At 38.1% G+C, this 22564-nt stretch overlaps 3 protein-coding genes across 3 annotated transcripts in view; 2 read left to right on the top strand and 1 right to left on the bottom strand.

Annotated features, from left to right (window-relative positions):
• FFAR4 (free fatty acid receptor 4) overlaps positions 1–4680 on the top strand; it is an 11439-nt gene extending 6759 nt beyond the window's left edge. The window contains exons 3-4 of the mRNA XM_035897412.1: positions 417–545; positions 4273–4680. Coding sequence (XP_035753305.1) covers positions 417–545; positions 4273–4680 — 537 coding nt within the window. The remainder of the gene's footprint in view (positions 1–416; positions 546–4272) is intronic.
• Positions 4681–5872: 1192 nt separating this feature from the next.
• RBP4 (retinol binding protein 4) lies at positions 5873–13436 on the bottom strand. The gene is made up of 6 exons (XM_035897362.1): positions 13408–13436; positions 12560–12695; positions 11784–11920; positions 11518–11624; positions 9676–9888; positions 5873–5905 (listed from the first exon to the last, which is right to left on the bottom strand). The coding sequence occupies exons 1-6, from the start codon at positions 13419–13421 to the stop codon at positions 5892–5894; spliced, it is 621 nt and encodes a 206-aa protein (XP_035753255.1). The 5' UTR covers positions 13422–13436; the 3' UTR covers positions 5873–5891.
• An 8578-nt stretch (positions 13437–22014) lies between these two features.
• The window catches only part of PDE6C (phosphodiesterase 6C), a 30908-nt gene continuing 30358 nt past the window's right edge, over positions 22015–22564 (top strand). Inside the window, exon 1 of the mRNA XM_009642078.2 lies at positions 22015–22494. Coding sequence (XP_009640373.1) covers positions 22015–22494 — 480 coding nt within the window. The remainder of the gene's footprint in view (positions 22495–22564) is intronic.

Here is a 22564-nt window from a genome sequence, read left to right as displayed (position 1 = left end):
CGGGATGCTTTTGCGCGGAGCCCCCCTTGTCGGCGCAGCTGCCCTCAGCGAACGGGCCAGGCGCGGGTGTTCCTGCCCGGTGGTTTGAAACGCGCACCGAAGTCCACCCAACGTGACGCTCAGATACACGATTTAAGTTTGCGGTCTGTGAGTTTCAGTTTGAACGTTGCCCTTAGCATTCGATAGGAAATTTATGGCAATATTTAGATGGTGGACAACACGGCTATTTGTAACTCTTCTAACTGGCTTTTAAAACCATGAAGTAATACGTTAATGGACTGCTCTGAGTAGAAGGTTTTCACAGACTCGGTTTAGTCTGCAGCAGTTTTCTCTGTAGGCATAGAGGTAGATAAGGACCACGGTGCAGAAAAAATAACTACACTATGTTAATTTTCTTCTTTATTCTTTGTAAACAGGAGATTCATATTTGCACCTTGGTTTGGCCCAGCATTGCAGGAGAAATAGTTTGGGATGTGACCTTTGCCATTGTTTTCTTTCTAATACCAGGATTAGTCATTGTCATCAGTTATTCCAAAATCTTACAGGTATGTTTTTCTTTTAAAATGTGTTGTAGAACAAAGGGAAGTAAACAATAACTCGGTAGGCATCAACATGTTGTCATTGAGTGCAAATACACCCACAGGGAATAGATATCACTTGCTCAATAAATGGTGAGTATGTGGTATGAAGTGAGGCACTTCAACCTGTACATACCAGCCTATACGTTTCAGTTAAGAGTGTCCTTGAGCAGCACATTACCAGAAGCCCAACACAAAATCTGTCTTCATTTATATGTAGTATTTAATACACTTCACTGTTCAGGTGCTGTTCACGTTTAAAGACTGTCGGTTTCTTAAATGCTAAAAGTCAAGCATTTGAAATAACTAAAAAATAGATTTTACTTTCCTTGAGCCTAAGCTCCAGAGTCACAAAGGATTTGTAAGAAAGCAGAGGCACCACTAGGAAAAATCTATTCCCTTTTAGATCTACTGATTTTCTGTATGTGTTCTTAGTACACAGATCTCGTTAGATTACGCTTATTCCTCCACAATTTCAAACTCTGCAAACAAAAACTGTCAATTAAACATTCTGCTTCCATTTTCTTTCCAAGTGGATGCTTAACTGCTGAAATGTAGGCCAAGACACCAGGCACCACAGCTTAATCTATATTCTAGCAAGCATGGTATTAGTTACCTAAATTCCTTTCAAAACATCTGATTTCATACCCCTTCCTCTTCCAGAAACAGAGTGAAAAAGAGCTAGAAATCTTCAAACCAGGCGCTGCAACGCCTCATTTTTAGCAACTGCTCCCAAAAGATTCTTGATTCCTGTATTAGGTAATCAAACTTCGGTAACTGTATTAGGTAATCAAATATAAGGAAAAGTATAGGTTTTGGAAAGGAACTTCAAAATGCACAGATTATTGAGCAGGGAGTTAACTGATGAACTGCTGAGCACCAAGGGGCTGTGGGTGCGTGCACCAGAGCTGCGCATAGATGTTTCCATGAACCTAGGACCTAGAATCTGGGCTCTACATGTACTTGCCTATTGATCAGGCTTAAACTCATAGTCAAAATCATCAGCTCTTAGTTTCTGTAGGCTCTGTAAGTCCATGACAACCTTGAGGTAAATGCATTAGGTAAACCTCTTCTAGTGAAGTAAGGCACTTGCCTTTTGCAACCTCGTATTTGCTGTAGGCAAAGAGCATACAGCAGCTGAGAGAGGAGTCAGAGCCACTGAGAGGGTAGAGTCCTTGGTCAGAGACCGGGACAGGAACAGTGTTCCTCTTGTACTTGCAGACTCCAGATTACAGCAGGTAAATTTAGAAAACACAATGGCACGTAGGGAGCTAGAAGCCCCAAAAAGCGTTTGGTGTAGTGGGTTGCAAGACAGCCCCGTGCTGTCACGCTCACCTTTCTTTTCCAGCTTGATAACGCAGATGCTAAGATGTGTTACCGTTTCTCCTGAACTGAAAAAGGAATGAGGCCCATAGCAGGATCCCATCTGCTGTAATTGAATCTTCCCTCTCACGCAGCCCTCCAGGAAGCAACCAGAACTCGGCTGGAGAATGTCTTAATCCCCAAGTCATTCCCAAGAGCAGATTCACTCTCACTTGGTGAGAACGCTCCATGATGCCTATGTGCACAGAGTGCAGTGCTCAGCGTTACTGGAAGAAGTTCAAAGCGTTCCTGTATTCCACTAACACAGCATCTATGATGATGATGATTCACTACAGATACAAGACCTCACATTTGTTAACAAATACACTCTACAAGTGTATGCTTTACAATTGAATCTGAAACGGAGTATTATTTTTATGTAACGCTTCCCAGACCCCTGGCAGCAATGACAGATTAGAAGCCATGATTTGTAATTAAGTTACTTGTTTTTGCATTGTTCTGCCACTCAGGCAAGACTCAGGTAAGAGGCTAGAACTAGTAAAGAAAGACGTTTATGTTCTGGAAGTTACGTACTTGCACATACACAACTTCCAAGTTCCTGGTCCTCAGAGTGTGGTCCAGATGCCCACCATAGGTGTCTAGGTTCCTTACACTAGGCAGACCAAAAAGGGGATCCAAAACATATCGCTGCCACCCTGTTTCAGTTGAGTACTTCCTTAAGTTGCAGTTGCATCTTATTTACTGCAGTCCTGGTGATTCCGGCATTCTTACTTCTAGGCTGTGCAGCCCCAGCAGGGAAGATGGAGGGTACTTATATGGGACAGATACAAAGGTATCTGATGAGGTCATTCTGTAGCTGTTTTGAACAGTGGAGGCTGAGGAGGGTACAGAACTTGGTTTTCCCACTTTTGTGTTAGAAGTGGGTATTAGTCCTTTGTATTTTATGAAACCTTCATTCTTCCTAAGACGGGTTAGGTGCTCTCCAAGAGCAACTCTTGGACTGGATTGTTTGGAGGAGTTAGCATAGTTTCTGGATTCCAGATGGGTGGGTACAGCAGAAGCTCATCAGGCTGGAATAGTTCTCCATGTTCAAAACATCAGCATTCTCTGCCCCTTTGAAACCAGGGAAGCAGCTAGTGAGACTGTCCCCTTCATTCTGTTGAAATCTTTGATAGATGCCTAGGTTCTCAATGAATATTTATTCTAGGCCATCTATCTCTGTGACAAATTCAGAAAACTGCAGAAAGAACGACAAATTCCTCAATATATAAATGACCATTTTCATCCTTACCTGAACCAGGAAGCTATTAAGTGTTACTAGTATTAGCATTATCCTTCCTTTAGTTCTTGCTAAAGAGAAATGTCACAGACAAAAGTGGCAGTAAGAGTCTTACGCCTTTTGAATTTGCTGCTTAGACACCAAATTGATCCAGGCTTTTGAAAATACTCCTTCTTTACCCATACAGGGGGTAAAATGGCATCTGCATTATTTAGCCTTAATGTTTGTTTGCTAAATATTTCAATTTTATTTGCATCAGATATGTGAATGTGACACTTAATGTGCTGTGCCCACTTCAGTGAAGACGGGGATGTAGAGCATGAGATTTAGAGTTTTCTGCAAGCCACTGGGATTCAATATTCTACCTGACGACAGATGATTCACTCCCATGAATACTAGATTCCCAAACTACGCATAGTTGGGTTTTTTACATCAGACAGTATTTCACAAGACACAGATTTTCATAGTGACAAAAGGATCCATAAGATTTCGGGTTAGTTCATAGAAAGCAACTCTGATTACTGACTGAAAAACTAAAAGTTTACACAAAACAACGTGAAATCCCATTCAGGTTTCAAATGTATCATGATTTAGTTACTGTAATCAATTCATGCTCCTTCTAATACCTACCTTATAATAGCAGCATGGCCATAAGAGAATTGGATTGCGTTCCTTCTTGCGCATCAACAGGATTGTTAACTGTGTTCCAGTTTGCATTTGTGGAAAAAATCAATGGGTTTATTTAGATAGAACAAATGAGGTCATAATTTGAAGTTAAGGGGATTTCATGAGTAATTAAGGCTCTGTTTTATGCTGAAAAGTATTTATGGCTGGTAGAGAGCCACGAGGAGAACAAACAGCTTGCCTAATATTGAGGTGAGTTCACAGCTGAGAGGAAAAATAAATGCTAGTAAAGTGAGACTGTTTGAAATGGAACCGTTGACAAAAAGTAAAAATGGAATTCTGCAATGCCTTTTTTGTAGTTACTTTTCAAAACAGAAAGATCACGTGCCAAGATTTACTTTTGCGCTTGTAAAAATGTGTTAATAATTCTTCTAGGTTTCAATGAACTTTTCTTCTCTTTTACTGCAGATTACAAAAGCATCAAGAAGGAGTTTAAACGCTGGTTTAGCCTACTCAGAAAACCATCAGATTCGTGTTTCCCAGCAGGACTACAAACTATTCCGAGCCCTTTTTGTGTTGATGATCTCTTTTTTCATCATGTGGAGCCCAATTACAGTAATTATTCTTTTAATTTTAGTTCAGAACTACAAACAAGATTTAAATATTTTGCCATCAGTTTTCTTCTGGATAGCATTATTCACTTTTGCCAACTCTGCTGTCAATCCAGTTTTGTATAATGTTGCCCATTTCAGACGTAAATGTCAGGAAACTCTTCTCTGTTGTACAGGGAACCCTGTAAGGCATAGGGCTGGTACAGAAACCACTGTAAGAAGAAGTAACCATGAACAACCAAATTTGTCTTTCATTACCAGATAATTATTTAAAGTCTGAGCTGTGCCACACTTTGGATGTTAATGTCTACACTATCCCAGGTTGAATAGGTCACTATGTTATAGTATTATATGCCAGAGAAGGAAAAAAAAAAGCTAAATCTGTATTTTTAATTCCTGCAGGTAAAATTCTCTTGACTTCACTGGTTTGCCTCAGTAAGATTTGGAAAATTTAATCCAATGTATGGCAGTGAAGTTGGTGAATGTAAAATAGTTGAAGTAAGTACTTACCAGACAATTTAATTTCTATGTGGGTACATTTTCAGTTGGCACAAATGTCATTAACTTTAATAAAGTTATAGTGAATCTATATCAAGAGGGCACCTGATCCATTTTTACTCTATTTTCTACTGAGTAAGAGAGATCAACTTTCTAGTGAAAATGTACCTCCTCAGAAAGTACCTGCTCTTTTTTTCAGTCCTATTTAAAAAAGGTACTTGATTAGACACTTAGATAACTGACTACCTGAACATAGGTTTGGGCATACTAACCAATTTTGTGTAGGAAACAAGTTGATAAAGATGTATTATCACCAAGTGAATAACCAGTTTGGTTCTATCTCAAAATAAAAATGTGGACATAATGCCTGTTAATTTATAAATAAAGAATAAATAAATGTTTACTTGACCTGGTTAAAATAGTTCTTTAAAAAAGATGCATATTTTTTATGTCTTCAGTAGTCATATGATAAAGTCAATCAGTGATATATAGGGTCACTGAAATTCCTTCCTCCTTTCTAAAATGCTATTTATTTCGAACAATTTCCAGTATTTCCTAGAAAAAAGATTACACTGTATTTGAAAAGAAAAGGTCTAGAAAGCAAATACATATATTTTGGGGTTTTAAAATTAAAACTCTTCTAGGTAGAAATCGAAATCACTAAAAAAAGAAAGATTAAATTCTTAATTATCGCCACCTGTCACCAGTTCAAAATAGTGCATTAAGATAATGGTTTGCTAATAAAACAAATGTCTACATATGTACAGATGTGCATACAAACAATTTTCATCCCCTGTAATCCAAGTTTATTAAAATGTTTCATTGGTTTATTAACAAGGTGAGCTACACAGCTCAGATAAATATACTCAAAATCTAAATGAAGCCATTTGAAAGGTTTTCAAGAGAACACCCGATCAATGTGTTAACTTTACATCCATGGTGCTATTGCATGGTTTCTTTCCACAGTTTTGGATCTCCTTAAGAGCAAAATCCTGAAACACACAAAAACCAAAATTTCATTTTTCAACCACGCTAGACAAAATTAAAATATACAAACTTTCACCAAATTTAAAATGCATGCACATCTAATTTCTTTAAAAGGCTCTTGAGTCCAGTAGTCTGTTACTTGTAATGATAATGCCAGTACCTTGCTCTGCAGTTTATAATTCCAAAGAATTTTGAACTCAGAACAAAATAGGAATTCATCCAACCTGGTACACCTGTCCTGAGCATTTTAATACTTTGGCAAACAGTGTACTGCATAGATCAGTGATAAAAGTTACTTATTTACTTCAACAAGCTTAAAAGTATTTGCCTTTTAAAAATCATTAATTTAAGAATGTCTTCCAACAAAATAAGAATCTCCTGACCTCCAAAATTTCTAACAGCAATAGTTAAGTCAGCTGAAGGAATATACCACTCTTTAATTCACAATTTTTGCTTCCAGTAAATGCTAACAGCAGATTCAGCTTTCAATGCTACTAACATGACATCGTATTGTATTTACAAGTAGTCCCACTGTGATATCCATGCTCACATTGTGTAATTTAAAGCAACTTGAGCTATGACTCTGAGAGACTTAAGTGTATCACAGCCTGATCTGTATTTGGAAAGCAGCTACCGTCAGAAATGCAATATAAGTTACAACCAAGAAACTCGTCATTACCTAGGCTCCTCTTTTGCCTTAAAGAGCCAGTATAAAAAGAAGAGATATTTTAGGGGTTTTTTTCCCCATCAAGTTAAGTTTTGTACATCTGTTAGGGTTTTCTGGGGAACTTAGTTAATTTGAGTACAAAATTAATTTAAAAAAATCTAATGAAAAGTCTTTGGGGAAAAAATAGCTTCAAGACACAGGCAGAGTATGCACAATTAGAGTCTATTCTTGCAGCTTCTATTAACAGTCAGGATTCTAGCACAATAACAACTGAATGCAGGTCAGTACAGACAACTCCTACTAATTCTGTAGCTCTTAATAGCAGAATTAAAACTAAAGTACCAAGGTTTCCAATCCCACACATAAGGAGTTAAGTGAATTTTTTGAGTTTCTGATACAAAGCCTTCAATAAATGTTCTTTTCAGTTTAGCTCACAATCATTGTCTCAGTCCCAAATGTACGTGCTTTGCAGGAACTTTGGCTTAATGATACTGGAGAATTCAGAATCGACTAACACTGTGGTAATTAGAGGTCCTGACCATAGTAAGGGGAGAATGCAAATTGCTGGCTTTGAGTTTCATTTATACTTTGGTGCTGGGCTCATAAAATAAATTCTGGCATAATCCTCAATAAAAAGCAGACAGCATTAAGGATCCAGGCTACTATTTTTCATTTAAAAACAGTATGGAACTCATATAGCCTTATCAGACACTGCACACAACATCTAACATCTGAATATCAATTAGGATAGCAGACAAAGAATACAGCACTTACTTGCTGCAACTTGGTAGATTTGATATTTCTGTAACAAACTAGAGGCAGCATGATCAGCTGTTAGAATATTTAATGCTGAGCTTTCAAAAAACATTCTGAGCTTTTATTTTAAATTACACTATTGGTTCTATATTCTGTGAAAAAATGCAAGCATTCTATTACATTTCTGAGATATTTCAAAGTTATATCACAAATGATGAATTAATATATTTAATTTTTCTTTTTGGTTTATACTTTCTTGCAAAGATTGACAATACATTTATCACCTTGCAAGCCTCATATAGTATAGAAATAATAGAAACACAGATTCCACCATATCCTGATTTTACAGTGGGATAGTACTTTCTCTGGATTTGACAGAAATGCAAGGAACCACCATAACACACACTTCTCAAAGTCACAGCATGACAGCTGTATATCTACCTTAGATTTAATGCAAAAACATCCAATAATTTCATTATTTTGTTTTCTCATCTTCAGAATTTTTTATTCTTGCTGTACTTCATTTGAAGAGCAGCGAATGCAGCATTCAAAACAAGAAATATCAATTTATATAATTACATTGTTTCTTTTTTATCCTACCCTTTATGCAATCATACACATCATTCACAAAAGCCAATTTCATTTGCATTTTTGCTGCCTCTTAGTCTTGACTGCCTTAGATCTCAGCTGTCTGTTATGTTGTCTCCAAATTCTCACTCAAGACAAAATTTTTATTGTCATTGTTGTCAGGCACTTTTTCCAGGTCACTAATCTGTATTCTAAACACCACCCACCTTAGCAGATCTTTCAGGCACCCTGTTATCAGCATACCTACTTTACAACATGGCAATATATTACTCTCTGTTTATAGACCAGATGAACAGGTAATAGAGCCACAAGAGCTGACTGTGCTCATCTGTTCTGACTTTCCTTATAATACACAAAAGTTCCTTCAGTCAATCCCATTTTATTCTAACATGTCGTTTAGAAAAGCCTTTAATCTTGATTTACAGATTTCAGTGAAGAACATAAAACAGCTCTTGGTAAAGTGTTCCAAAGGTTAATGACCTTTGGAGTTAAACAAATGGCTATTTATTTCTGCTCTGAATGTGTCCAGTTTAAAGTTCCATCCGTTTTAATTTATTATTCCTATGTTTGCAAGTCCTTTATTATCCAATTCCCATTGCTTTTGTGGGCAAGCACAGACTTTGCTCAGCTTAGCCTTTAACCTCTTTCTGATGAGAAAAGATGGAGATCTTTGAAGCACCCACTAGACAACACATTTTACAAACTTTCAATCATTTTCTCTGCTCTTTGAAACTTCTAATTCATCCTCAGTACCCTTTCCAGTTATGATTATCATCAAATGTGACATAGCAAGCAGACCTATGCCAAGCACAACAGTCTCATACAAGTCTGTTAATTCATCTTTTGCATCCTTGGTTTATGCACCCAGGAATCACATTAACTCTTTTGGCCACAGCATTACACTGGGAGTTCACATTCAACTGATTCACCAGTCAAGCCTTCTGTAGATATCATGTCTTCCAGAATGCAAGGCAGGGTAGGGATGAGTATGCCACTATTTTATTCGTTCTAAATAATCTGATTTATCTTATACATTCTTTACTATTCCCCACTCTGGGTGTAATCTTTACCAGGAAGTATATTACATTTTCTTCCAGACCACTGATTAAGGTAGCGTAATGGCCTTTTCTAAAATACTTGGGCACAAGTGAGCTAATCTGTATCCTTCCCTGTGTTGCAAGTTCTGCCTGACTATATGACTCAAGACAGGGTCATGCTTCCAGTATGAGGGATGTGTCCCTCTTCCACATCCCTTGGTGAAACGGTTGGCATGAGGACCTGTGAGAAAGGGTCTGCTACAAGGCATCCTTTCCAAGACTTCTGATTTTCGTCAAAAGTCTTTTTTCAAATTTCAAATTTTTCAGTAAGCTTTTGAAAATATATTCTATTCCCTTCAATGACTATTTTGTTGAGAAAGGCAAAGTGTTCTGATTAAAGAGGCAAAATTTCTCTTTACAGCAACTATGAAGTTTATCCTTACTGTGTCTACTCATACTACATTGACTTAATTGTTTTACAACTTCCTCTAATTATTGTTTCAACTGATGTGACATGCCACAGAAAAAGCTATACACCTTAGCTCTCCTTCAGATAAGGGAAGTAAAAGTTGGAAATAACTTACTACAAGCTCCAGTTTTCAAAAGACAGTGTTACAGCCACTAAGTAAAAGACTTGATGCATTTGCTATTTAATGAGCAAGAGATTTCCAGTGCTTTAGTCATTAAACCCTGTAATAAAATTACTCAGGAAAAAAAATATTCTTACCATTATGAACAATAACTCTGTATTTTCTATCCAAGCAGAGGTCTATCTGCCTTTGTCTGACAATTTTCTGTGCCTCTGGAGGCAATCCCTTGGGGTCCCGGGAGAACACAAAGGAATAGCTATCAGCACAAGTGCCATCTTCATTTAGTTGGCGGCAGGAGTAATGAAGAGCATACGTATCATAATCTGTGTCCACTACCCAGTGGTCATCATCTGGAAGAATCCATAGTAAAGAAGCAAAGGTGTTAGAGAGACAAGTAAAATCTAGTAAATCTAAAGAGATTGCTGCCATAATTCTGCAAAGAAAATAATATGATGAAGATTGGTATGAATTATAACAGATTAGCTCTTAGTTTACTCCTGTGTCCAGTATTCAATTCCATGGTTTGGGGGCAGGTTGTTTTTTTTTTTAAAAAAAAAGGAAAAGACATATTTATCAGGGACAGTGATGGAGAGAAGAAGAAATGGTTGGCACCACTGCTTCTCCTCTAACATGAGCACAGAACAAGAGCAGCATGAAGAAGTGCTAAAAAATGCCTTGTAAATCCATGCCTGAATATCATTATAAAATGTGGCAACAAACACAAAAAAGAACCATGTATTACAGTAGCTACCAGGAAGTATAAAGAAAGTTCTCGTATTTTAATCAAAAAAGGGGAACAGTCAGACAGAGAAGAGTTTAAAAAATAAAAAGAAGTTAAATGTACTCTTGATCATTCTAGTTATGCTCCAGATTACTCAAAACAATAACTGTTTTCCTACCAGAGTTGTTACTTAAACTGTATTTTTAAGGAAAAAAATTATTATGCAGTTGCCATGTGTGTTAGAAGTGTATTTGCTACAAGCTCTATCATAAACCCTCTTCTCAAAACAGTTACAATTTTAGAGAATTCTTGACTATTTAGCTAGGTAACCTGATAAATACCTGGCCACACAGACACCCTCTGCTAACAGAAGTCAACCTAGGTGTTTGCAGTAAAAAGTGTCATCTCTGCACCTTCCTCCCTTGCACTATGTCTGTGCTGGTGAAGCAAACACTGTATGTTCTCTTGCCCCCCCTCTCCTGTGGGTGCGGACCACAGTTTTTAGAAAAGTGGATTCTGGGGTTAGCCAGCAATCTGAAATAGCCATGAAAACATGATTCAGCAGCATGCTGTGGGGAGATCAGGCAACACTTCAGGAGCAACTGGCATCCAGAGCATTCTTTGTAAGTGTGGTTTTGGAGAGAATGGAGCTCCAATCACTCCCAAATTCCACTTGCTTCTCTCAGAAATCCATGGAAATGTCTTGAGTGTCTGAATCTCTGGCCCAATAAACTAATTTTGCATAGGGTGTGACAGATGACAGGAAAATATTAATATATATATAGTGGATCATATTTGTTTCTTAAAACAGGTAAATCTCTACATTTGCAGACACGAGACCAAGCAAAGTAACAATTGCAAAATCCTTTTTCCTGCTTGACCAAATTTGACATTAGGGTTTTCAGAGTGAACAGAAGCATCTGGTAACTGAGTTCTGAACTGAAACAAGACTTAAAATACTTCATCTGCCTTTCATTTCTTTCCAAACAGTGACCTTCATTATATTGTTGGGTAACAAACAAAAGAAATACGAAGATATACAAAGGCCTGGTCTTCACCTGTTTAAAGAAAGCCAACCAGCTGTTCCGTATAAAAAATAGTGATTACCTTGTTCACATTAAGGCTTTCCTGTATGATAGCTGTTACGTGTTTTAAGGGTGTTTAAGAAATCCAACACTACTTTTTTCTTCCCCAGCATGGACATAAAACATAACTAAACTCCCAAGTGGTTCTGCATCTTCTATAGGTAAGTACTCACTTCCTTTCTGCAGAAAAGAGGCAACACCCCAGTACTTCATCTTGAACTTTGCAGGATCCTGTGTGTCAGTGAAAGAGCCAATCATATCAGCACAGACATCCCAGTTACTGTAGCCAGAGAGAAAGAAAACATCACATTCAAACCTAACAGCACAGATTCGGTGTGGCTGTGTGACTAGCACAGGGATATCAGGTAGGATTAGAGCACCAGTAAGTGAAGGAGAAGCTTAATGAAATGGAACAAGAGGAATATTGCAAACAGCTTACTTGAAGAGTCTGACTCTGCCCTTTGCAGTGGCACTCATTTGTCCATTCTCATCTACAGTGAACTGGGCTACCACGTTGTCCTGCAGAAACAGCCCCTCAGGATCTTTTTTTGCCATGGCATACCAGGTGCCACTGTACTGCAAGGAAATCAGAAAGGCTGCAGTTAGACCTGGAAGTATGGAAAACATTACAAACAGACATCACAAACTAGGGGAGGTGACAGAGAGGATGTGCAGATCTTTGACACCATGCCTCAAAGTTGTGCCTAAGAAACAAAGCTAGCTGTTCCAACAGCATAAACCCACCAAAATGTCCTAGTGCAGCCAAGCTTTGTGAAAGAATTGACATTTTTGGGTATCTTTTGTGTATCTGCAGTTCTCCAGTATTTAGAATGCAAAATTTAGTGGGAAGAGGATAACAACTGGCAGATCTTGACAGATCTGTATACAAATGGGTTTTTTTTTCCTTGCAATGATGTCTGAAAACACGAGTATTAATTTTTCATAGAAACAGCCAAATCACTGCACTTTTGTTTAGACCATACAGTTTGAGACCAATCTGCTAAACCTTAGTTTCTGCAGTATTCCTTTATCAGATGCGTCAGGATCCAGCGTCTGTGGAGGTGCGGGCAGCATCACACACTTCTCCTGTTTCTCAATATTGCAGTCTGATTTTAGGTGAAAATGTGAACACAGTGGCATTACAGAATGCCAGATTTTATAGCCTGGGAAGAGCAGCTAGGCAAGACATCACAGATCCAGGAGAGGAAGATTTACCCTGGTCTTGTCGAAGTTCTCCTTGACTTTGAAGCTGCTTACTCGGCAGTCCCGCTCCGCTGTGCTGCTGCCCAGCAAAGCCAGTGCCAGCAGCAGCAGCCAGGGCAGAGCTCTCTCCGTGTGGGCCATCCTGTCCCTGCAGCAACAGCAAACAGACAGAGAATAGCATCAGAAACAGGCTCTGTCACACAAGCGGGGAAAGGAGGAAGGCTGCCCTGACAGGTCTCCAGGGCATCGTGCAGCTTTCCCTGATGCCTGTGCAGGCAAGGCACCCGGTTGTCCCCAGCCCACCACAGCAGGGTCCCTTACAGACAGTGCCGGTCTCTGTAGCCTCTTGAGAGCCCGGGTGTTGATGGCAGTGGCAGGGTGCCTAGACAGGGAATGCTTTATGTAGTCCTGGGGCTTTCGCAACCCCCTGAGCTAGGAAGCCAGCATTGGAGGGGGAGCTGGGAGGCGGGTTGATGCATGCTGCAGGCTGGGGCCCCTTCACAACAGCCTCTTGCATAAGACGCATGGGCTCAGGTGGTCTTTGACCCTGACCTGCAGCCAAGCAGGGGCTAGGAGCAGATTCCTCTCTTTGGTTTTCCTAACCCAAAGGCAGAGCTCATACCTGGGGGAAGGGGTGTGCACACGTGTGGGGAGAACAAAGGAAAAGAGAGGCACCCCATCTTTGCACAGGGGAGAGTGACCTGCCTCCACCTCCTCTGTGATTTTACACGCCACAGTCCAAAGTCCTTCTTACCCAATGTGCTCAACCCAGTTACAAGGTGCAGACTTGTTTCCTCCACCTAGTCCACAAACTCCGTTCCTCTCTTCTCCTGATTAACAGTGGCAAACATCATACTTGCAAGTTTCTGCTCATGTTTCTGAAAGCCTGGTCATGCCAGAACCTCTTCAGGCCCTCATGACTGGTTCCCTCTTGCTTCCCAAAGGCTGGCTCAGGTGCTAAACCATCCCAGGCTGTTCCAGGGACAGAAACTGGGGTCCTGCAAATCTTCAGGAAGGCAAAAGAGCACTTTTGTGTGGTACTGCAAAGGTGGCAGGACGTATGCGTGGCCTGCAAATACCCAGGTGCGTTATGCACCATGTCTGGCCCTTCCGACATCAATTTTAAATGAGAGTTTCCAGAATTTCTATTCTGTTTTTGGCAAACTGTTTTCAGTTATATAAACCATTATTGTTTTCTCCTGTCTAGGCAAGTTTTGCTGCCTCTCAGTCAATATTTGCTCTATAGTTTCAACATCTTTAGGAAGCATTAGAGAAAACCTGTTAATTATTTTCTAGACATGTAAGCAGAGCAGGGTAGGAATGATTGTTACTACGAGAACTAATTCACCTACATTTTTCATGTTCCAATTTTGAAAGAATAAAAGCAGAAGCCTGTTAGTTGAAAGGTCTGTTTGTTACTTTAAGAATCAACAAAAATATAATCTAAATATGGAGATACCGATGTAGTATAAAAAATACTTCAATAGTAGCTGATATACAGAATTAAAACAATTTAGTCAAGCATGGCCTCTCCCAGAAATTTACTTCAGCCTTCTGTTTTTTTCATATATTCATAAAAATATTAAACTTTTTACTGTTGCTGCCCTTTACAATCTTTTTCATATGTAATGCAAACAGTGGCATAGTCTGTTTATTTGTTATTCATTCTTTTCTGCTTTGTGTTGGAGCCTTTTTACATAGAGAGTATATTTTTGTTCAGTTTCTCAAGCATCAAATGCTCAGGGCTGTTCCAAATCTGCCTTTGATTCCCTGGATAACATCAGACACTAAAAATTCCATTACATTTAATATATGTTCTACTTGCAGTAAAGAACATATTTAACACAGGCAACCATAAAGGTTGATGCATATTAATTTTCCTGAAACTTTCAACAGTAGTCTTTCAATAAGCCAGTGTTTTCATTTTTAAATTGAGGTTTTCAAGTTTGCTAATTCCCCCAGAGTCTGAAGAGAAACAGCAATCTATATCTTTCTGGTGGCTTTTAGAACCTTGCTCCAGTCTCCGGCAATGATGATGCCAGTTATATATATGCATTTTTACAAAACTTTTACAAAACACTCATTAGTCTTAATCTATGAATTATCATACTTACAAGATTAAAATCAGCTTGGATTTTCTCTGTTCGGTGACTCAGACAACAGATAGTAAGACGAGGAATTATAGCTTAATTTATAACTTTTACATCTATTACTTCCTTTAATACCAAAGAAAACAATTGTTTCTTTATTCTCTACCAATTTGCGAAATATTATTTCTCCTAAGTTTGTCCTCTTCAAAAATCTGTATACTGCTTTATATTCCCAGAGACATTCTTTCAGGATCAAATCTATTCCTATAAAATTTTGTCAATAACATAATTGTCCATGAAAATTCTACGGTGGGGTTTCCAAAGGAGTCTACAGTCACTCACCAAATGAATCAAAACCTGATGAGATTTGTCAACCTCTGGAAATCTAGGTCAGTAGTCCCCTTAGATTTACTGCATGTTGTCTTCAGCAGTTTTACAGATGGAGACCAATCCAGGTTGCATTGAAAAAAAATTTAATTCTGTTAATAATTTTTAATAAGATCAGATCTAAATATGTGCAAGAGCCATTACAGTCTCTTAAATTAATCTGAGGTCATCAACAAAAATAAATGAGAAACGTGTAATTTTGTATTAGCCATGGCACAGCATTTCTTTAATTGTGTGCCTCCACTGATGTCTGCAATGTTTGGCAACTCATATCTGGTGGAGGTGCCTGGCAGAGACTTAGTAATTATAACTTTAAATTCATTCAGCTCGTCAATTCTGGGATCTCTACAAACTTTAGGCAATGCCTAAGAAAACTCCTCTTTTGACCTGTTATTGTTGTGAATTTGTGGGAGTGCAACTACAGTGAAGTCACGCCAGTATTTCCCAGTCAGACTTCAACAACTGCAGAAGACAACCTGGTGAATTCAGTACAATTTGAAGGTTATGTAGTAAAAATTTGGCTCTGTGCCTCTTCTGGTTTATCTATACTTCCAACTCTGCCTACCTGAGACACAGTTTACGTTAACAAAGTGCTTTCACAGACACAGCTAAAGCACTCTTTGGTTCAATGAGACAGACTTTTTAGGCAAAAAGGCTCCTCTGTTATGTCAGTTACATCTAGACCTGGAGTGTACTGGAGGAGGGATGCAGGTTGCTGGCAGACTAACATCTTTTTGGCAATTCAAGGGTGAATTTTTTCTCAGTCCTAACAGATGTAGCTATGCCAGCACAACTATGTAAACTCATAAACAGTGTAAACTTTGCCTCAGTTAATCATCATTTGGATTGACTTGGGCCATTGACTTGGAAATGATACCAGCAAGTGATCCTCATCCAGATCTTTGGAATGTGGATATACTCCTTGCAGTTTTGTCTTTCTCATGAAAACAGAAAGGAACAGAATTTGGGCCAGGATTTCAATTGGTTCTGAGACCAATGTGCATAGATCAAGTCAATGGCATCAAATGATTGCTGGGTTCTGGGAAAGCTCAGACGATTAAATTTAAAAGAATTATTAAAATATTGATAACACAAGAACATGCAAATAACCTCTAATATAAAGCATACATTCACAGAACTCATACTAGGTTCAACATCAAGCTTGATAAATTTCATGTATGAGTTCCCATTCCATCATTTGAAGCTGGCAGCATATTTTGAATATTAAAGAAATTTTTTTTAAAGTCAGTATGTATTTCTTGGAATCATATTTAATTGAAGGCAAAAATTCTTCTACCTTTGAAGTTTGCCAAGAGGTCATAAAAAGGGGGCTAACTTCTGGAAGTGATTGAAATATTTTTTACATTAATAACCTGTAAAAATCTGCAATATTTTCCATTAGGAATAGCAACAGAAAATACACAGAAAAGGTCAGATTTTCAAAGGAAATGGCAGGAAAAATCTTCATTGTAGGAGTTATTTTAGTTTCACTTATGGCTTTGTAATAAAAAGGAAGAAACAAGAGTCAAATTACTATTTAAAACATTTTTAACTCTGCAACATTGAAGCTTTAAATATTACAAGAACTAGAATTTTATTTGTGGTCACAAGAATAAGTCTACTTCTTAGGAGAAAGCTGGGTCAAAGAACTGGTAATAGGAAAGGGAGCATCCGTTTCCAGCTAGGCTGCATATAGATTGAAGGACTTTTTGCTGTCTTCTTACGGTTATTTATTTTTAGAGTGCCATTCACAACCCAGGTATCCATTAAACTCTTAGAGGCGGCTTGTGCAGGGGAATGAATGCCTGCTGTGTGCACAGAGCAGTGGATCCAAGTGTAGCCACTGCCCTGTGGAACCAGACTCATATTAACAAGCAACAACAAATGGCATGAGCCAAGCCAAGGAGCTCTGTGTACTTTGTAAGGGACAACTGTGTACACTGTCACCATCACAACTGCTCCCCTTGGTGGCACTCTGAGTACAGAGGTCAAGGACAGAATGGAATTGAAAAGGTTGGCCTTTGCACCATGCTAGCCTGTGTGCTACCTGTTTTTGTAATTTGATGACTTGACATTCTGCTTAAGGAGTAAATTTTCATTGAACTCTTTATAAACACTATTTAAACAAACCTAGTTTAAAATGGTACCTTTATTCTCTTTAGCAAACCTTTGTGAGGATTGTGATTCTGAATTGAAATGCTTTTCTAGATTTATTACTAAAATGGAAACAACTTGAAACAAAGATGTAAAGTTTGCCAACGGGCTGGCCAGCCTGGTGGGGAGAGCTTTAAACTCTGAGTGATGAAAGACTCAGACATGCTGGAGTGAGCCCAGCAAAGAGCCACAAAAGTCATTGAGCAATAAAAAGAATCTGACAAAAGGAGAGGTTGAGAGAGCTGGGACTGTTCAGCCCAAAAAGAGGGCTCAGGGGGAAGTGTATAAATATCTGGCAGGAGGGTGTGAAGAAGACAGAGTCAGACCCTTTTCAGTGGTGCTGAGTAATATTCTCAGTAATAAAAAATGGTCAGGTAACCTACGAACACCGGGGAGTAAATGTGAGAGTGGATGAGATTAAAAGGCTGCTGTCCTTTGCTCAGTCCATATACTAAAATTCATGCCAAGCTACCAAGAAACCCATGCTCATGCTCAAAGCTACACTGCATCTGGCAACCCAGGTTAGCCCCTTCATGCTAGACTGGCCATTTACTTCAGAAACTCTCCTCAAGAAGCTAAAATCTCTGTTGATTACTTATTTCATGAACCCCCTGAGCTAATCATTGGTAGTTTTAAGAGACCATGAAAATTTGCAGCTGTATGGAAAAAGCAGCTAAGTTACTATCTTTAGTTTTGCATTTTTAAGATTACTTTTATAAGAAAAGGGACAGAAAAATATTTTGAAAGAAACATAAAAGTTGAGGTTGTTTATAAAGGTCCCCAAAACATAGCAGATCAGTGACACCAAAATATTTTGGTGCCAAAACCTGCCTGTGTTAGGGGCATAAGGTACCTGTTGTAAATACCTACAGAATCCATTTTCACAACCTAAAAATTTAAAAAAAATCCATAATAATTCTGAATATTAATTTCTTGGATTATACATATGAACCTCCGATGTCCAGACAGTGGCCACAAAATTATCCACATCAAAATTATCCACATGGGATTGAAACAAAAACATTTGATCTACGTTTCTTCAGAAAATCTTAACTGAATGAACCACATTAACTGCTATCAAGTTGGACAGAGACGCTCAGATACAAACGCTGAGCTGAACTGGGAAACCTTGTAAATACCTTTGACATTTACGTGCTGCTGGAATCTATTTAAATAACCACGTCTGTCGCTTATCCTTCTTAGGAGTTTCCATGTATCACAAGGGCTCAGGAATGGTCTGCTACTAAGAACTACGCCATAAATAGTTTGATTTCTGTAGTAACTATGAACATCAAAGGCAAACAATATCATAAATTCATAAAGCACACATTTTTCATATTCTTTGAAATTAAAACAATTTGAAAAATATAGCAGCCAGCTAATCACGTTCTTAAAACAAACCACCTCGGCATGGAAAAGAATCAAAGCCAAATGCATAGTATTTTTGCTTTTGAAAGTGCAGTGAACATGACTGTGCAAGGTTAGTTTCCAATGTTAAGCCTCCATGCATATATTGGATCCTACATTAAAATGTTTTTCTTAATGGGCGATCTTATTAAAAAATTGCTAGGAAAGATAATAGCAAAATCATGTTTGAAAGTGCCATAAACATGAAATAATTTTTGATATAGTTTCTTATAATAAACTTATATACAAATGTGAATTAGCATTACTAAAGATTAAATGTTCAAAAGTGTGAAAAATAAGGAGAGTAAAGGAGATAGAACAGAAAATAAATGTCGTATTCCATCACAGAAACTTTAAAATTCATTACAATGCTAGTTCTTCAAAATGTTTAAATGGTCTCATTTACAAAATTTGTTAAAATACTAATATGAGAAAAACAAAAAAGCATCAATACAGATACACTGTACTTTTCTAACTCTAAAATGAGGACTTCCATAAATGCAAGGTACATTTATGTACCAAACTACACTTTAATTTCTATAAAATCACTTGAACTTCTTAGTTTGCCTTAATTATTCATGGTTTATCAACAGGTACACAAAGTTCACAATGAAACATAACATGACTAATATAGCAACTATTGAAAAAATGTCAACTTAACTGTCTTCCAAACATAACATTCATAAAGAACTTCTGTTGGTTTCTGATACTTCTTTCCATGTCATTTCACAAACACTTTACAGAGCAAGAGTGCAATTGTAAGAGTGAATCTAAATTAGGAAAAGAAAAAAGAATTGTTTGATGATTTAAGAGTGCTTATAGGACAATCCAGCTACATCTGAAACATTTTGTTAGAATGAAAAATTTATCACCTTACAGTAGTGCCTAATTAAAATATGATTTTTATTTGTTATCTCAAAGTACAAATAGTGTAATTCATCAGGTGTAAAAACAGCAGGACATGAGGGAGATTTGGTGGAACCATGATTTTAGGTGGTCTTGCATATTGAAAAAAATAGGTGCCACTGATAATAAAATCGTTTGCTTACAAAATGTTAATCCACCAATCCTTCCGCCCCCAAAGAAAACAGTGTAACTCTGTTAGGTTGCCTCTCTTTACTCTCCCTCCAGAGAGTCATAGGTTGCTCTATTTCATATAATTAATGTAATCACAATATAAAGAACAACTAATGCTTGTAAAGCTGGTTTCTCACATGTAATGAAGATGAATGTGTAAATCCTATACAGAAGATAATTTTCTAGAATGTTTTAGCTGGGCATGAGACAGACCGTCTAAAGACCTTTTCTGCTTCAAAGAAATTACATGTAGAATGTTCCAAACTAAGAAAATATGAACAAACAAGTAACGCAAAAAAAAATATAAATTATTCTTCCTTCTTACAATTTCATTGGAGCTCCTCCACATCCTCTTTTTTAAAGAGCAGCATGAAAAGTATTGAGCTACAAATTATGAATATGACAGATGAAGAGAAATAATTTAACTCTGCGTGTAAATACATGCAAAATTATTTTCAAGTCTCTATTGCTGTTATACATAATGATCAAATTATGAAGAAAACTATTCAAAGACTAATATATATGTGCATTTCTTCTGCTGTTTTCTTGCGAACCATGCATACATACAATGGTGAGAACATCTTGCTGTGCTGCAGTTGCACAGTCCTGCCACAAAGTTGATATCACCAGTTCACACTCGCAAAGAAGATGCTGCAACCTCATATGCCCACCAGTGAGGGTCCTGTGCTGCTCCCCTGTCTGCTAGGGGTACGTAACCCAGCCAGAGAAAAGGAACCACAGAAAGCGCCCATATGGTGCTGGTTTTCCTATGCATTTTTAAATCTTTATGGTAGATGCAGTCTGGCAAAAATTAGTGTCTCACACAGCATTTCATATCACAGTCAGAGGGAAAACTAATGTTTTCTGCCATTGCAGACCAATCACCTGTTCTTTGTGCACGAGAGGATCAGTGTCAGTTGCCCATGTTTTCTTTCAGATCTGTTGATAAAAATGGATGTTGACATACTGGCCTCTGGCAGATAGATGAAGTTGTACTTTGACAATTACTCTTTTCGAATTAAGAATTGCCAAAGGTTATATGATCTATTTTTCTTATGCCAAGAATCTCTTTCTGCTCTCTGATCAGTGTGGGTGCCACAAATAGAAATAAGATTAATTGTATTGCAGCCCTCCTACAGGGCTGAAATTCAGATCTGTTTCAATGCACACAGATCATTTGCTGCCATAGTTGGCACAACTTGAACTCAGCCTTCTCACTCACATAGCCCTGGGGTGTTTGCTCCTAAAATTCAACAGTTTTCATAATTCAGTTTCCACTCATGTGAGTAATGCTGAACTTCCAGTGGTAGAAAACTTCAAGCATGTTATAAAGCTACAACCAAACTCAAGATTCCTTCTTTGCTCACTATCTGTCAGTTATTACCATTTTTCTGCTATTTAAGGGAGCAGAGATCTCCCACTTTTTCTGAAGGAGGCATAGAAGAAACAACATTACTTGCAGGACCCTGTAAAGTTGTTTATGCTTACAGAGTAAAAATTTTACTCTCTCCTGAACCCAATTTGAATTCAGGCATCTTCCGATTTTACTCTTTCCTTTAGACTATCTGTTTTTAAAAAAAGTTATATGTAAGTCTTACCTGCCTGTACTGAGTCAAATTCTAATTCTTTTACTCCATCTTCACCTGGGTAAATCACTTGAGCAAGCTCAGACTTTTGTAAGGTGTTTAGGATTTCACCCATTTTATGCATGTATAGCTTCATAATTATTTACTTTTAGTAATCCAGTTTTGATCATCTCCTGACTATTTCAAGGAAAACTAAATTTCGCAAGTTTAAAATTTTCTCTGTAATATTCTGGTTTTCTTCCCTTAAGTACCTCTCACAAATACACCTGTGTACGTCTGTGCACATGTATAATGTGGGCTAATTATCTAAGTGGAATTCCTTACATTAAGTTTCAGTAGAAACTTTTGTGTTTATAGTACAATATATATACTGTGAATGAAGGAGATAACATACAGGTATACATATCTACACATCAGACGATTCTATAATGTCTAAGAATTAATTGGTTAGTTTAAAATGCTAAAATGATTCCCTTAGGATTTATGGGCTAAGAATGCTCAGGGGTTTAGTGTCCTGACATCTCTTTAATTAGCAGTCTCCAAGATCTCACACTAAGAAGATGCTAAGCCAGTGCCTTCTGTCATATCTCAAGAGTTTCAGAAGGCTTGGAAGCCACAGAAGAAGGTGAATGTACTATGCCTGTGAGCTATACAATATGTACAAAGTACCGCTTTCTTACTAGTATCAAGTTAGGACTTCTTGCTACCGCTCCTGCTTTGAGGGTGATGCAGCTCTAAAAGAAATCCTAAGAACAATCCAGCAAAAATGGGTGAGGTAAATAAAGATGCCGTTGAAAAATACTTGGAGAACAACCCCCAGTTTGCCAAGGAGTATTTTGACCGAAAAATGAGGGCAGAAGTGCTGGGAAGTATCTTTAAAGTCAGCCCTGGAGATGTGAAAGAAGGAGTCAGCTTCAAAGACATGTCCCGTCTGGAGGAGTGTAACATACTTTTTGAGCTGCTAACAGAAATCCAGGATGAAGCAGGCATTATGGAAAAGATAGTGCACAAGGCCCTGCAGAGGCTGGCACAGCTGCTGGCAGCTGATCGGTGTAGTATGTTTGTTTGTCGTTCCCGAAATGGTATTCCAGAAGTAGCCACCAGGCTTCTCAATGTCACTTCAACTTCCAGCTATGAGGAGAATCTGGTGCATCCGGACAATGAGACTGTTTTTCCTCTGGACATCGGGATAGCAGGATGGGTTGCTCATACCAAGAAGTTTTTTAATATACCTGATGTGAAAAAGGTAAGTGACTTCTCTTGGGGAATTGGTTTCTGTGCTTACTCAGCTTCCAGCACAGAGCTCATGGTACAGA

The sequence above is a fragment of the Egretta garzetta genome, unplaced genomic scaffold (assembly GCF_000687185.1).
Source record: "Egretta garzetta isolate BGI_Z169 unplaced genomic scaffold, ASM68718v1 scaffold56, whole genome shotgun sequence".
NCBI classification, from domain to species: Eukaryota; Metazoa; Chordata; class Aves; order Pelecaniformes; family Ardeidae; genus Egretta; species Egretta garzetta.
The sequence above is the reverse complement of the archived record's forward strand: the minus strand, read 5'-3'. Positions and strand labels throughout refer to the sequence as shown.

Bases quoted from the DNA above. Each gene is read 5' to 3' on its own strand.
- RBP4 (XM_035897362.1), bottom strand. The intron at 11,625-11,783 runs GTAAGCTGTTTG...CTCTGGCTACAG, and splicing joins GGCAGAGTCAGACTCTTCAA to TAACTGGGATGTCTGTGCTG. The intron at 9,889-11,517 runs GTGAGTACTTAC...GGATTCTTCCAG, and splicing joins CTCTTTTCTGCAGAAAGGAA to ATGATGACCACTGGGTAGTG.